This window comes from Xiphophorus maculatus, chromosome 10 (genome assembly GCF_002775205.1).
Source record: "Xiphophorus maculatus strain JP 163 A chromosome 10, X_maculatus-5.0-male, whole genome shotgun sequence".
Classification (NCBI taxonomy): domain Eukaryota; kingdom Metazoa; phylum Chordata; class Actinopteri; order Cyprinodontiformes; family Poeciliidae; genus Xiphophorus; species Xiphophorus maculatus.
The window spans coordinates 6994894-7008314 of record NC_036452.1 but is presented as its reverse complement, the minus strand read 5'-3'; the positions used below and the strand labels follow the sequence as shown (position 1 = coordinate 7008314).

Below are 13421 nucleotides of genomic sequence, written 5' to 3'. Positions count from 1 at the left end.
AAAACCTTGGCTTACTGAATATGTCAAAACACACAGAAGACAAATTTCTATTTTTCCTCTGATGACGAACACAGAGGGGAGGAAGGGACTTAATTATGCCATTAACTTGTCTCATTGAGGCAAAGGACAACATGTCAGAAAGGAGACGTTAGCTGAAAACTTCATTGCTAGAGTGTTTTGAGGTTTTTTGTAATTTTTGGATTAATTTTTTGTTTCTATTTTAATCTATTTCCACTGTTCAGACTCTCTGAAGATGTGAATTATGGTGATACTAATGAAAACTGTAGATAAATCCAACTTTTTATGGGATTATTTTTAATTGGTGGGGGGTAAATATATTCAACAAAGGTTGAATATTATTACTTATTATTCACATTTTTACCAATTTTGCAAATACATGTGGAGGGAAGATTTCTTAACATGTATAATCAGAAAGGCACCATTTTGCTTTATTGGGTTTTTTTTTTAAGTCAAACATTTAATTGTTCTGCTGTGTCCATGTAAAGCAGCGCTGATGGTTTTTGTTTGTGTGTTTCTTCTTGCAGATGGACCCGGTGCAGAAAGCGGTGATTAACCACACGTTTGGCGTTTCTCAGCCGAAGAAGAAGCCCATCATTTCATGCAACATCTGCCACCTGCGCTTCAACTCAACTGTGAGTCAGACGCTTCGAGATGAAATTAAATTTGTCTCTTAAGTTTTGTTGTAATCCTTAGGCACAATGTCACAATTATTATGTTTTGCACAAAAAAGAATGATTTTGTGCTAAAAAATGTAATGACCATGTTTTGTATAGACCTGTACTAACTTGTTCAAAGAAGCATAATGTTTCATCTTTAAGATGTTTTTAACAGAGGATAACTGATTTCTAGTTTGTGGATACACTTTTCAATTCCTACTACAAATTACTTGGTAACATCGGAAACCATCGCTCTGACTGACAGAAAAAATCCCTCTGAATGTTTGGTGTGCGCTGACATTCATCATTGCCAAAGGGCTTGTATGACCTTTGCTCTGCCCCAACTCTGCTACATCACACTTTGACCCTCGATGGCGCCCTTCATGTCTGTGCAGCCATCCAAGTTTTATGAAAAGCGATAACAGGAAGACATCTCTTCATCCGCTCCTGGCACAAAGCCATGAAGGAATCACCTTGACACATTTTGAATTTTGACTGGGGATGAGAGCAGAAGCCTTTTCTGTTTATTACGCCTCACATTTGGGTCTTTAATCTTGAAGTGTTTCAGTAAAATTTGTTCATAAAAAATAAGAATGGTTATATTCTTAATAGCATTTGTTTTTATATAAAAATATAATTGGAATTGCCAATATGAGCAAAAGTATATGAGCAGAAGCATTTTTCTTTTCTCTAAAGTGAAAATAACAAAATTAAAAATGAATAAAACTCTAAGCAAACTGCTGAGACAGGTACAGATTAAACAGTACAAACATTATGTTTTGATACTGTTATCTGGAAGATCTGGTTTCATTCAAACTAACTCAATAGTGCAGGAGTAGGGAATGTTTTGATTTGCATGTTGGAACATAAATCCTATAAAATCTTGTAGCATTGCTTGTTTAAATCCATAAAAAATAACTTTGCCAACAGTATTACTCTCCACAGGTGCTGAAAACTGAAGTCCATTGCAAACAAAATAAATTAGGTTTTCCTGATTTTACTTTAAGATACACATTTTTGAGAAGTTTAAGCTGGGAGGTGACTGAAGAAATACTGAGATTATTCAGTCAGTGGGAAATATTTAGCACCCACAAACTGCAAAACCTTACAAACATTATAAAATAAGATTTTATGATGCAAAATTAGCTCAGAGTTTACATCTGAAACATTTTTAGGATCTAAAATATTTCATAAACTTGTTTTTCTTTCTGTCAGATGAGAACATGATGGTCATGTTACGTCACAGCAAAGCAGACAGGGCAATTTCTGTCAGTACAAATCTGAGGAAAGATGAGCAAATATGCTTGGTGGATGAAGGAGGGCACCAGTTGACAGCTGATGTTCATTTGTGCAACATGACTGATTATTGTCAAACCAACAGTGCGACTAAATGCATAATTCCTCCAATAAAATCGGTAATCTACCTTGTTTATTTTCTCCTTTATACATCGTCGTTACTCAGCTTCCCTGTAAAGATATTGTGTGATCACTAATATCCCTGTTTACTTGTTTTCTCTTTGCATTCACGTTTGTTTGTCTGTGTGTGTGTGTGTGTGTGTGTGTAGACCCAGGCAGAAGCCCACTACAAAGGTCACAAGCATGCTCGCAAGCTAAAGGCCATGGAGACCCAGAAGAACCGGCAGAAGAATGGACCCGGTCAGCCCTCTGCTGGGAAAGACAGAGACGCAGAGACGGCAATGATGGAGGGGGAAACGGTGCAGATCGATGCCCAGCTGAAAGACAAAACAGGTACAAGTTCTTTCTTTTATTTAAAAACAGCCTCCCCTCTTCAGCACCCTCTGCGTAATTAGCTGTAATTGAAGAAAACGGGCGCCAAGGCTCTGGAAGCTGCCACTCAGCTGGTTAATTACAAGCCATTACCTGTCCTGCTATCTCTGGTTCTGTCTGATAATTACAGCCATCAAGCGAAGACGTTCTGCAGAGGAAGAGATGCAATCTTAGGAAGGACTCTGTGATTGTCACTGTGGTTTCTATTGATTCGTCAATAGAAAATAGAAAATAGTCCGCTGTTACTGTCATAAAATGTTGACATCAACACCCGTGGTAAAGATTTTTTTTTTTTTAAAACTCCAGTTCAATTCATCTTTAATTGTTTAAGCAGAATTTTACACTGAAAACCTATAAAAATGCAGTCAGAAAGCCTGAATTTATTTTGTGATTTTGCTGTCATGCAGATTCTAAAGTAGATTATTAATTTGAATAAATCAGAAATAAAACATACGCTTTGGTAACAAGAGTGCAAATTTGTGAATTTATGTGTTGCGTATACATGAACAGGCTTATTCATGTCGTACACATTCACAATGCATATGGGGAATTTTTCTGCCATAATTTGAGAGCACACATTTTCAACCTGAAAGCAGAATTTCATGTCTTTTATTCTCTAAACTTTAAATACTTGTGATTATATTTCAGTCTGAAAGCAGGACTTCATTTCTTTCTTCTCAAAACTTGTAATGCTTTCAGACTGAAAATGTGTGCTCTAAAATTATGGCAGAAAAATTACTCCATACATGCAGCAGATGCAGCTCTGAAAACAATTGAGAGAAACCACCTAAAATGATCAGTTTCCCTGATTTCACTCTTTATAGGTTTATGTTTGAGTAAAATGAACATTGTTATTTTATTTTATGAACTACTGACAACATTTCTCTGAAATTCCAAGCAAGAATTTAGTATTTATTTGCAGAAAATGAGAAATGATCTCAAATAATGTAAAGAAAACAAGTTCATATTCATTTAGGAACAACAATACTAATGTTTTAACTCAGGAAGAGATCAGAAATCAATATTTAGAGGAATAACCAGGAGGTTTTCAATGGGATTCACTGCAGTGATCTCTTCATTTTGTACATAACTGTATGTATATCAGAGGTGATAATATCTACTGTTTACTGATTGATCACCTTACCAAAACATTCATTAGATACAAAATAATATTGGAACATGAATTGTAGGCCTGTGTGTCTATCTGGTGAATTTTTGGTTAAAACATATTTGGTTTTCTTTCAGAGAAGTTACTTTCCGAGGGCAGAGCATCCAGAAATTTTACTCAAATAAGAGCAGCAATATTTCATAATCATCAGAAAATGTTACCTGATTAATTTATTTCAAAAGTTGATTAAGTAAATGTAACTGAGAGAATATAACTTGCCACTGAAGGTCTAGAAAAACATTAAAATATTCTGTCATTTTTGCAAGGAATCATGTCCAAAATCTGCCACATTTTAAATTTTTTTTTTTTTACAAATTTAATTTAAACATTAAATAGTCAAACAAATGAATGCAGCTGTTATGATTGGAGAATTATCTGATTATTATTATTATTATTTATTTTTTTTAAAGATTTTATTGGCTCTAGTGACCTTTATTTGACAGTGAATTGACAGGAAAGAGGGTAGACATGCGGCAAAGGTCGCCAGGCCGGGAATCGAACCTGTGACAGCCGCGTCGAGGACTAAGGCCTCTATATGTGGGTTGTGCTTAACCCCTGCGCCACCACAGCACATCCTGATTAGTTTTTTAACATCTCAGTCGACCTTTTGTAGTTTAAATTGTACTATATGTATAAGCTTGTAGTGACTTCTAATGTGTAATATTTCTGAATTTGTGAGGTTTTAAATTAAATGTTTTTTCCTGCACTGTAAAAAAAAACATTGTGCGGTTGCCAGAATTTACCATATAAATCCAGATTTTATCGGATTTATATGGTAAAATTCTGGCAGCTACATACAGTATATTTTACTTTTTTTTTTACAGTGTGCTAAATAAAATTGAAATAAAACAATAATTTCTGTATTTTAATCAATCTTATGAGGAGAAAAGGAGGTCTAAAGCTGTTAAATAAGTTGAAAATCAGGGTTTTTTACAGGTAATCTTTTCCCTGATAATTGTTTTCATTGAAATATGAGATGAAAATCCACCTGAGTTTCTGTTTTCTGATTTGTTACCATATTCTCACTGTAGCTGCCGTTCTAGTAATGACTTTGTAATTTACTATTTCTCTCCTTCCCGCCATCAGTCACTCAGCCTCTCGTTCTACCTGACAACCAAATATCACCTTCTTTCTCTCCGTTCCCTCTCTCGGCTTTTTTCTTTTCCATTATTGATCCTCTCTCTTCCATTTTCTACGCGGCACCTATCAATTTCCCTCGAAGCACATAATAATAAGCTTGTTACACTCGGTGGTTGCCATGGTTGTTGATTGATGGTGACGGACGGAGCCTCTGCAGAGAGAGCAGCCAACAAATGACAGAGAGACGCGGTGACAAAAGAAGAGTGATTAAGATGGCAGGAAAAAGACAGAAAGATGGGAAAATTTAAGGGATGACGGCAAATAAGGCACAAAAACTTTTTAATAAAAAGAATGGAAAAAAGAACAAAGCCGGTGGATAATATTAGGACATAAGGCTACGTTTATCCTGGATTGTGCTTAATATGTTTTACATGATGCATTGTTACAACTTGTTCATATTCATAAGAAATAAAAAACAAATAAGCATTTTTATGAATGCCAAAAATCTAAAAATCTTAGTCGACGTCATACACAGAACCAAAACATTTGGGAAAACAGCCAAACAAAATGCTGAACCAAAAATAAAAAAATCTAGAAAATTAAGGTTTAAAAATAAATGTATATAATTTATATGCCCAGAAAGATGAGATGTCCGAATATGTATTTTTGTCCTCAAAATCGCCCTGAACAGAAATCAGCATGATTGATTGGATTGTTTCTTCATGACTTTATCTAAGGAAGAAACTATTAATCTCACTATGTTGTGTAAAAATGAGCTTGTTTTTCATAGTGTTAACCACGTCTGTTCTTATTAGGGATATCCCAAAATGGTGTCAAACCAAAGTTTGTACAGAACAGCCTATAAATGCTGCTCTAAGGTCAAAAAAGCTAATTTAATGTTCTGACACCTAAAACAAAAAATACATTAAGACAACCTATAACTGTCCACATTTATTCCAACTTAAATGGAAATCTATAACAACTGCCAGCATGGCCAAGTTTATCCTAAAAGCAGACTGGAGCATGGAAAGAGCAGGTCACCGGGAAAAGGCAACAATGCAAAAACACAAAATCTTACAAGTATTTTTGGTCTAGTTTACGGTGCAGATATCTTAGTACACTTGAAATAAGACAAACTAACTTAAAAGTAACTTTTCAGAGAGATATAGGAGCTTATTTTAAGTCAATATTTTGTTAATTTTGATGAAAAAGTGCTGGTTTATTGGCAAATTATAACATGGGAAAAATGTTTGGTTATAAGTGGATAACATTTCATTAATGTTAAGGAATTATTGACGTAAAACAAGCTCTGATATCTTCTTGAACAGTTACTTGTAAGTTAGTTTTGTCTTATTTCAAGTTTACTAAGATATTTGCACTAGAAATTAGACCAAAAATACTTGGTAAGGTTTTGTGGTTTTGCTTTCAGCTGCAGCAGCCAATACAGCCAATCAGTATTAATTTAGTTGGAAAAACAGGTTTATAAAATCTTATTAATGACATAGAGGGCCTGTCATACAGTTTTAAAAGACATGCACATAAAAATAGTTATTTTTTATAAAATGGTCGTGTTGTGGCTGATAGAGACCAATATTAAATCCTTGTTTGGGGTCAAATCCTGACACCAAAACAGCTGCAAAGGTTTGAGTTCAGTCAAGAACTCCAGTACTGATCATTTCCAGAACCAGGAGTCAACACTACAAATTGTATCTGGATATATTTTGTGTTCATGTCGATGTCTAATTTTAAACAGAATTGTCTTGTAAACAGAATGTGGCTTATATCAGTTTAGAAAAGATAGTTTCTTCATGATGGCTTTTTTAAAATCTAAATTGTGGATGATTATGTTGGTGCCTGATTTTATCTACACTAAATTATTTGGAAACAAGTACCTCAAATGTTTCGTACCACAATCAACTTGTCATGTTGAAAAAACAAAGATGATTATCAGGAAAAGTTTATTTTTGTCGTCAAGATAATGAGATAAAACTCACTCATTATCTTACAACAACAGAAAATCCAGCTGTTACGTAAAATTACGTGTTTGGACGTTCTTGGCTTCTGTCGACAACGTGGGGGAAGATTTATGAAAATGGCTGGAAGTAAAAAGCTTGCATTGACCATCTGTCCACAGACCCAAACGCCTCACCCCAGCCTGAAAACAGCCAGGAGAACTCGCAGAGCGCCTCTCCTTCCTCCATGCCTTCATGCTCAGACTCCTCCTCACCCTCCTCTGCTCAGCAGACCCTCCAAGCCTCCGACGGCTCCCAGCTTTCCGACCTTCCTTCAGACGCCCCACAAGCAGACAGCAGTGACGCGGCCAGCGGTTCGGCATCAGACCCTGATCCTCAGGGAAGCGCCGCAGCAGGAGGAGAGGAGGCAGCAGAGGGGAAAGAGGCTAAAGAGGCCAAAAACAACAAAAAGCCTCTTCACTGTCTGACCTGCAAAGTGACGGTCAACTCCAACTCCCAGCTGGAGTCTCACTGCAGCGGTATTCACTTCCACTTTTACTGCTTGTAAAGCATGCGTCAAACTCACGACCCGGGGGCCAAATCCGGCCCCCTACAACTATTTATGTGGCCCTCTAGACTTTAGAAAGCTGCAGGATTATAGCTGTGCGCTTAAAGTTTTTATCTGAGTAAAAACTTTAATACTGCCAAATTAAATCAACATTCAAAAGACAGTGAAGCACCAATTTAAAACAAAATGTTAGTCACAATCAAATTAAGTTTGTGAAATTTAATTTAAGTTGTCAAGGTAAACAAATGGAGACCCAAAAGTAAGTTTGATAAAGCTTATTCTATTATTTCTCTTTTTTCAAAGCACAGACTCTTCCTCACCTGGGCAGGTAGAAAAAAAGTAGTAAATTTCTGCCAAAAAAACTCAAGTTTAATTTCAGAAATTTTCTACAAAAGCCAGGAAATTTTTGAGCTCCAAAGGTCAGAAATTTCCAAGACAAAAACTTTTTAAAATTTATAGATTAATTTCATAAATTTTCTACAAAACAAAAATGATTTTTGAGCTCCAAAATTAAAATTTTTGAGACAAAAACTCAGAAATATTTTGATTTATCTCTGGAATTTTCTACAAAACCCAAGTAGATTTTTTTGTTTTAAAAGTCAAAAATTTGCAAGACAAAAACTCTGAAACTTTGAGACGAATCTTAGAAATTAGAAAAAAAAATCTTGGAAATTTTTGAGTTTCAAAAGTCAAAAAATCTTTGATTTTGAAACTCAGAAAATGTACAAAAAAATCTAATGTTTTCGATTTCTGTATGGCAAACAAATTTTCTCTAAAATTTCTGAAATTAATCTCAGAATTTCTGATTTTTTTCAGTCAATTTTTACATTTTTAAGCTCAGAATTAGCAAGTTTTTTCTGAGATTTATCTCAACATTTGAATTTAGTACTGTTTTTCTATCTAGCATGACTCTAATACACCTGACTTGTACTTTTCATCGAATGTACAATGAGTACTTATTTTTTGTAAGTACTCATTGAATGGAGAAGCAGCTATTTATTAATAAAACATAATTATTAATATTTTATTAGAGTAGTTTTATTGATACATTCTGCCAGAACCATTTGAGGACATTCAAGATGTTGATTTGGCCCAAAATGAAAATGAGTTTGACTCCTCTGACCTAAACCGTTCAAACCTGCATTGACCTTTTACCTCTCCTCTGATTGGTCGAATCAGGCTCTAAGCACAAACAGATGCTGGACGGTCAGAACAACAGCCAATCGCATCGCAGAGTCAAGGTGACATCAACTCCCAGACCAAAAAGTCGAATGAAGCAACGGATGGGGAGCAAGAGCAGAACGGTTGTTGGTGTAACCAACCAAGCATTTCACTGTGAACTGTGCCAAGTGTCTGTGAACTCAGAGACGCAGCTGAAGCAGGTATACAGAGACATGTTTGACTTTTATTTGGAACATTTCACAACGTCATGAACCGTTTACAGCTAGAGAAAAACTAAAAGAAGGACAGTTTTGTATTTCTTATCTTGTACTTAGTGTTTGTTGGCTGCATAGTTAGTTGGATCTGTGTTTGTTTCATGTGTCTTTTCTTTTTTAGCACACAAATAGCAGGAGACACAAAGAGCGTTTGGCTGGGAAGCCTGTCAAAGCAAAGTTCACCCCCTATAATAAACTTCACCCCAATGCTGTCTTAGCGGTGAGAGTCTCTCTCACACACACACACACGCGCACACACACACACACACACACACACAGATATATCTCCAAACCTGCAGCCCTTGTATGGACTAAAAAAATTATCACAATGTTTTGTGGTATTTACAATAGAAATAAAAATTTTGATCATTTAAAATTGTTTCCCAGCTTTATTAGCATTAGACCTTTTGACTGGACCTGAATTTACCTCCATTTAAAAACCCACAAACATGAATACTACTTTAAAAAAGGACTTGTAATTGATTAAATATGCTTCTTCAAGGCTCTGGTTACAGTAGGCAGTGGAGTTATTGCCAGATAGCATCAAATATATATTTAATTATTCTTACTTATACTTTCAAAGATATTGATCCAAATAATACTGTTAGTTTTTGGAGTTTGGAAAGTTTCACTGGCAGATTACTTCATTTTCTAGAAAACAATATGGAATATGAGTTTTTCCAACATGGAAAAGAAATCGTGTTATAAGTGAAATAATACCTTTTGATCAACATTAAGGAATTATTGACTTAAAACCAGCGCCTATATGCTGAAAAGTTGCTTGTAAATTTTGTCTTATTTCAAGTGTACAAAGATATTTGCACTATAAACTAGACAAAAAATTTATGTAGCATTTTTGCAGTGACGCTTCACTGCAGTATCAGCACCTGAAGACAAATTGCATATAAACCAAAAGAAAATGTATGTTTCTGTATCTCAGTTTCACATTAATACGGCTGTAGCTTCTGAATTTGAATTTTCCCATCTTGCATAAACAACATCATGTTTCCAGTATAAACTGCTCAACAGTTGTTAAAATCATTATCTGCCTAAACAGCTGCTGGATGACCAAATTCTATACAGTTTATTTTATATAATCTTAAACCGTTACTTTACTAACTTCCTGTTTCAGGAAGCTGTGCTAGAGTGCTAACACTAGTCGGTTGAAGGTGTTTTGTTCCTATTTCTGTCCAACAGTGTTGAGATATCTTTTCTTATTAGTATCTACTTGTGAAAACTGAAACTTCTCTTTGCTACTGATTGTGTGAAGTTTCTGTTCCTGCTCTGATTACTGTCTTAACCCTTTATGACCCAAATTTCAAATCTCCGCCTGGATATTTTTGCTTATTTTAATTGTACAAAGTCCTTTAAATGTGAGTAAATATATTTGCCCATTTACCCATAACATCTGGAACTTTCAATATCTACAAAGTTATTCTTGAAATTTACCATCTATTAAAAGAGTGCCCCTCAGATTAATTTCACTTCCTGCTACGGCGGGAGTGAAATTACTGTAATAATCCCATATTATCTGGAAAGCACAATGTCACACTGTTGGAATTTTTCAGATAGCGCAAATTTGGCTGGATTGTCGTCGATACGGCCGGCCTGGAAGGATTTTTAAAAAACTAAAATAAATAAACAATTGTTAGCCTGGTGGGGGTCCAAGTACAGCTGGGTGGCCCGCCAGGCTTATAAAACTCTGGAGGAAACCCTGATATCGTAGGTGCTACTTTGACCAGTCTTCTTTATAGTCAGTATTTCTCCTGTTTTTACTTTCAGACTAAACTGGCTCTGCACAAGCAGTTGTCCAAAGCCCTGCCGGCAGGGCTCCTGAGCGGCCCGTTCAACCCAGCTGCACTGTGCAGCATGACGTCCGGGCCCCTGGCGCTACGACTGCCTCCGGGGCCCGCAGCCATCATCCCCGGCCCCATCATAAACCCCACACTCTTCAGGCCTGCGCCGGGACCGCTAAGGGTCACACATGCTCCTATAATCTTCTCTCCTTATTAGCGATTAGCACAAGCTGTTAGAACTGAGAGAGGAGTGGACAACTTTACCAAATCTGGACTTGTGGAAATGATTAGCTTGGTCATCTTTTCTCAGCACAGTTCTGCCTAGGTGACCCAAAACACTGCAGATACAAACGGAGCAGCGGGATTCTCAACTGATGGAGGATTCAGAGCTCCTGGAAGGATCAGCTGTCAGTCGTTCCTGGCGAGCAAACAGCCGAGTGTGTGTCTGGACCTCTCTGCAAGCCATAATGATCACTTAGTTTCATTACTGACAACAACAAGCTAAGACATCAAGGAGTTTAAATGCTTGAAGACATGCTTTCATTGTAGAGACTTCTAATCGTACTCTGGAGAAAACACTCGCAGCTTTAGTTTTCATAAGGGAATCAAAGCTTATCGTTTCTGTTTCATTATTGTCCTATAAAACATTATAAGAATATAAGCGACTTAAACATTTAAAACAGAAATCTGCAGTTTTGCACTGATGAAAATTTTGTATCTTTACAAAGTTGCATCTTTTTTTATGCTCATTTAATGTACATTTGTTTTATGTTAGATTTAAAATGTCTTTTTTAGTCTGTCTGTATCAGTGTGAAAACGGTGACAATCAGCCGCCATGTTTATATGAATGAATGAGCGTCTACCTAATGGAAAAAATACACAACATCTAACGTACAAAATGAGATGATTTTAAATAAAGTTATAGTTATTGTTTGGTATATTTATTAACGTTTACACTTTAGGTTGCCCTATTTACAGCATTTTTATATAAAAAGCAGTATTTATGTGCCTTTATAGATTTATCAATATGTTGCTTACTTTTGTGAGCAGCATAAAGAGGCATATTTCTCTTTGACACTACACAAAATGGGAAAAACAAGAGCACATTATTTATAATCTCTCTAATTTTGCCAATATTGAACTGCCATTTGATCCTTTGGAAAAACATTTTAATGTTGTTTGAACAGGTGACATTTAGGGTAAAATAATTATGTAACAGCTTGATGCTGTTTGTGCACTATGAATGATCAAATTCTGTCTGAGCTGATCAGAAACATCTAAATGAGATTTATTTTGTGTTTAGAGGGTAAAAAACAATCTAATTTCATTATAAATATAAATCTACCCTTTGACTGCTGAAACTCACCAAACAATATTCTTTTTCTTTTCATGCCACCTGCTAAGATTAACCAGAAGTGTAACTGTTTATTTATTGCAATAATGTAAATCTTTATGTGACTAGGAAAATGTTAATAATGTATTCCACATCAACTTATAAATATCTCTTGTTGTTTTGTAAGCAGTTGTCTTCTTTTATCCTATTTTGTATCACTATTTTCTACACTTGTTATTACAACAATAAGGGGAAAAACTATGCAATTTTGAATTCTCAGTATATAATTAGTGTAATTTTACATCCATTCATGACAGATTTAGCTTAAAATCTGTCCTGTTTGCTTAAAAAACATTTGATTTGTAGTTTGAATTTGTTTACTGTGGGGCTTTTTAAAATCCATGATACTAAAACTGAATAACTTATTACAAATCAGCATAATTATGAAACATTCAGTGAACGTGGTGCTCAACATTAGTCCTGTTTTCTGTTTTTAACCACCACGTTAGAATAACGTTACTTTGTGTCAACAGCGCCCTCTTGTGGTATTTGGTTTCAAAGTGCGATTCAGGTCAAACAAACGAGGTGAAAATTATTCTGCTTCCTGCATTAATCTCACTGGATTCCAAAAATATATATAATTTGGAAGTTGTGTATGTTATTTTAACTGAATTAGGACTATTTCGCACGGCTGAATCAAAAAATGGCATCCATTTTCCTCAATCAGTTCGGGTTCTTATTCTAATTTGATTTAGAGAAATCCGGTGTTCTGACTAAATTGATGACATTGTCTTCTCATCCAAAAAAGGCTTTAGGGGAAAAAATAGTTTTCTCACAGAATGTATTAATTAAATGTTACAAACTTGGATTTCTGTAAATTGAGAAACACTAATGAGGGTAAGTATATTTAAATTGAACATTACGTCTCCGTTTCTTTTCTGTCCTGGTACAGTCTCTCTCCTCCTGCTTGTCACTCATTGATCCCAGATTCTCAGGAAAACGATCCAGATGTGAGAACAAGTCATGCATTTTGATGCTCGTGTTGCGTCCATAGTTCAGAAAGTTGGCCTGATTGAGCAAAACCAATGTGATTTATGGATTCAGCACATCAATATTACCCTAAAACAGTTGAAAAACCCCAGACAGTTTTTTTTTTGTTTTTTTTTGGCTGTTGACCAGTGTTTTCTTTTAGCCTTCACTGAAAAGTTGTAATGGTGCATTAACCTGCTTTAGAGAGACTTTATGCCTTTAAATCTGACATTATCTAAAGAAGAACTGACAACTATGCGTTCAAGTTGTTTTATTTAGGAATTTCTAGATAATTCTGTCTCAGTAAGCATTCACCATTCTAATAAAATGAACATAACTTTTATATATTACAACATTCCTCTTTATCATGTTGTTTGTCTGATGCTGCTGCCCCAACAGGCAATCTCTTCTGCCACCATCGGCTACTCTGGAACATCTAGAGATTATTCTGCAAAGAGGAATTCTTAAAAATATATAAAATAAATTACAGATAACCTATAGATTGTTATACAGCAGCAGTTTGTCTTAAATCAGAGGTTTGGTCAGAATACAGACTGCTACTGCCCACATCTTTCATCATCTACAACAACTCTT

The 13421-nt window shown here is 35.5% G+C and overlaps 1 protein-coding gene across 3 annotated transcripts in view; it reads left to right on the top strand.

The window, feature by feature from the left end:
* The window catches only part of LOC102230848 (zinc finger protein 385B-like), a 79358-nt gene extending 66758 nt beyond the window's left edge, over positions 1–12600 (top strand). For all 3 annotated transcript variants that reach the window (XM_023340318.1, XM_023340316.1, XM_005811674.2), the window contains 6 exons: positions 546–653; positions 2243–2426; positions 6848–7204; positions 8413–8615; positions 8791–8889; positions 10452–12600. In XM_023340318.1, the coding sequence (XP_023196086.1) occupies positions 546–653; positions 2243–2426; positions 6848–7204; positions 8413–8615; positions 8791–8889; positions 10452–10682 (1182 nt within the window). In that variant the 3' untranslated portion in view covers positions 10683–12600. The remainder of the gene's footprint in view (positions 1–545; positions 654–2242; positions 2427–6847; positions 7205–8412; positions 8616–8790; positions 8890–10451) is intronic.
* The last annotated feature ends 821 nt before the right edge of the window (positions 12601–13421 follow it).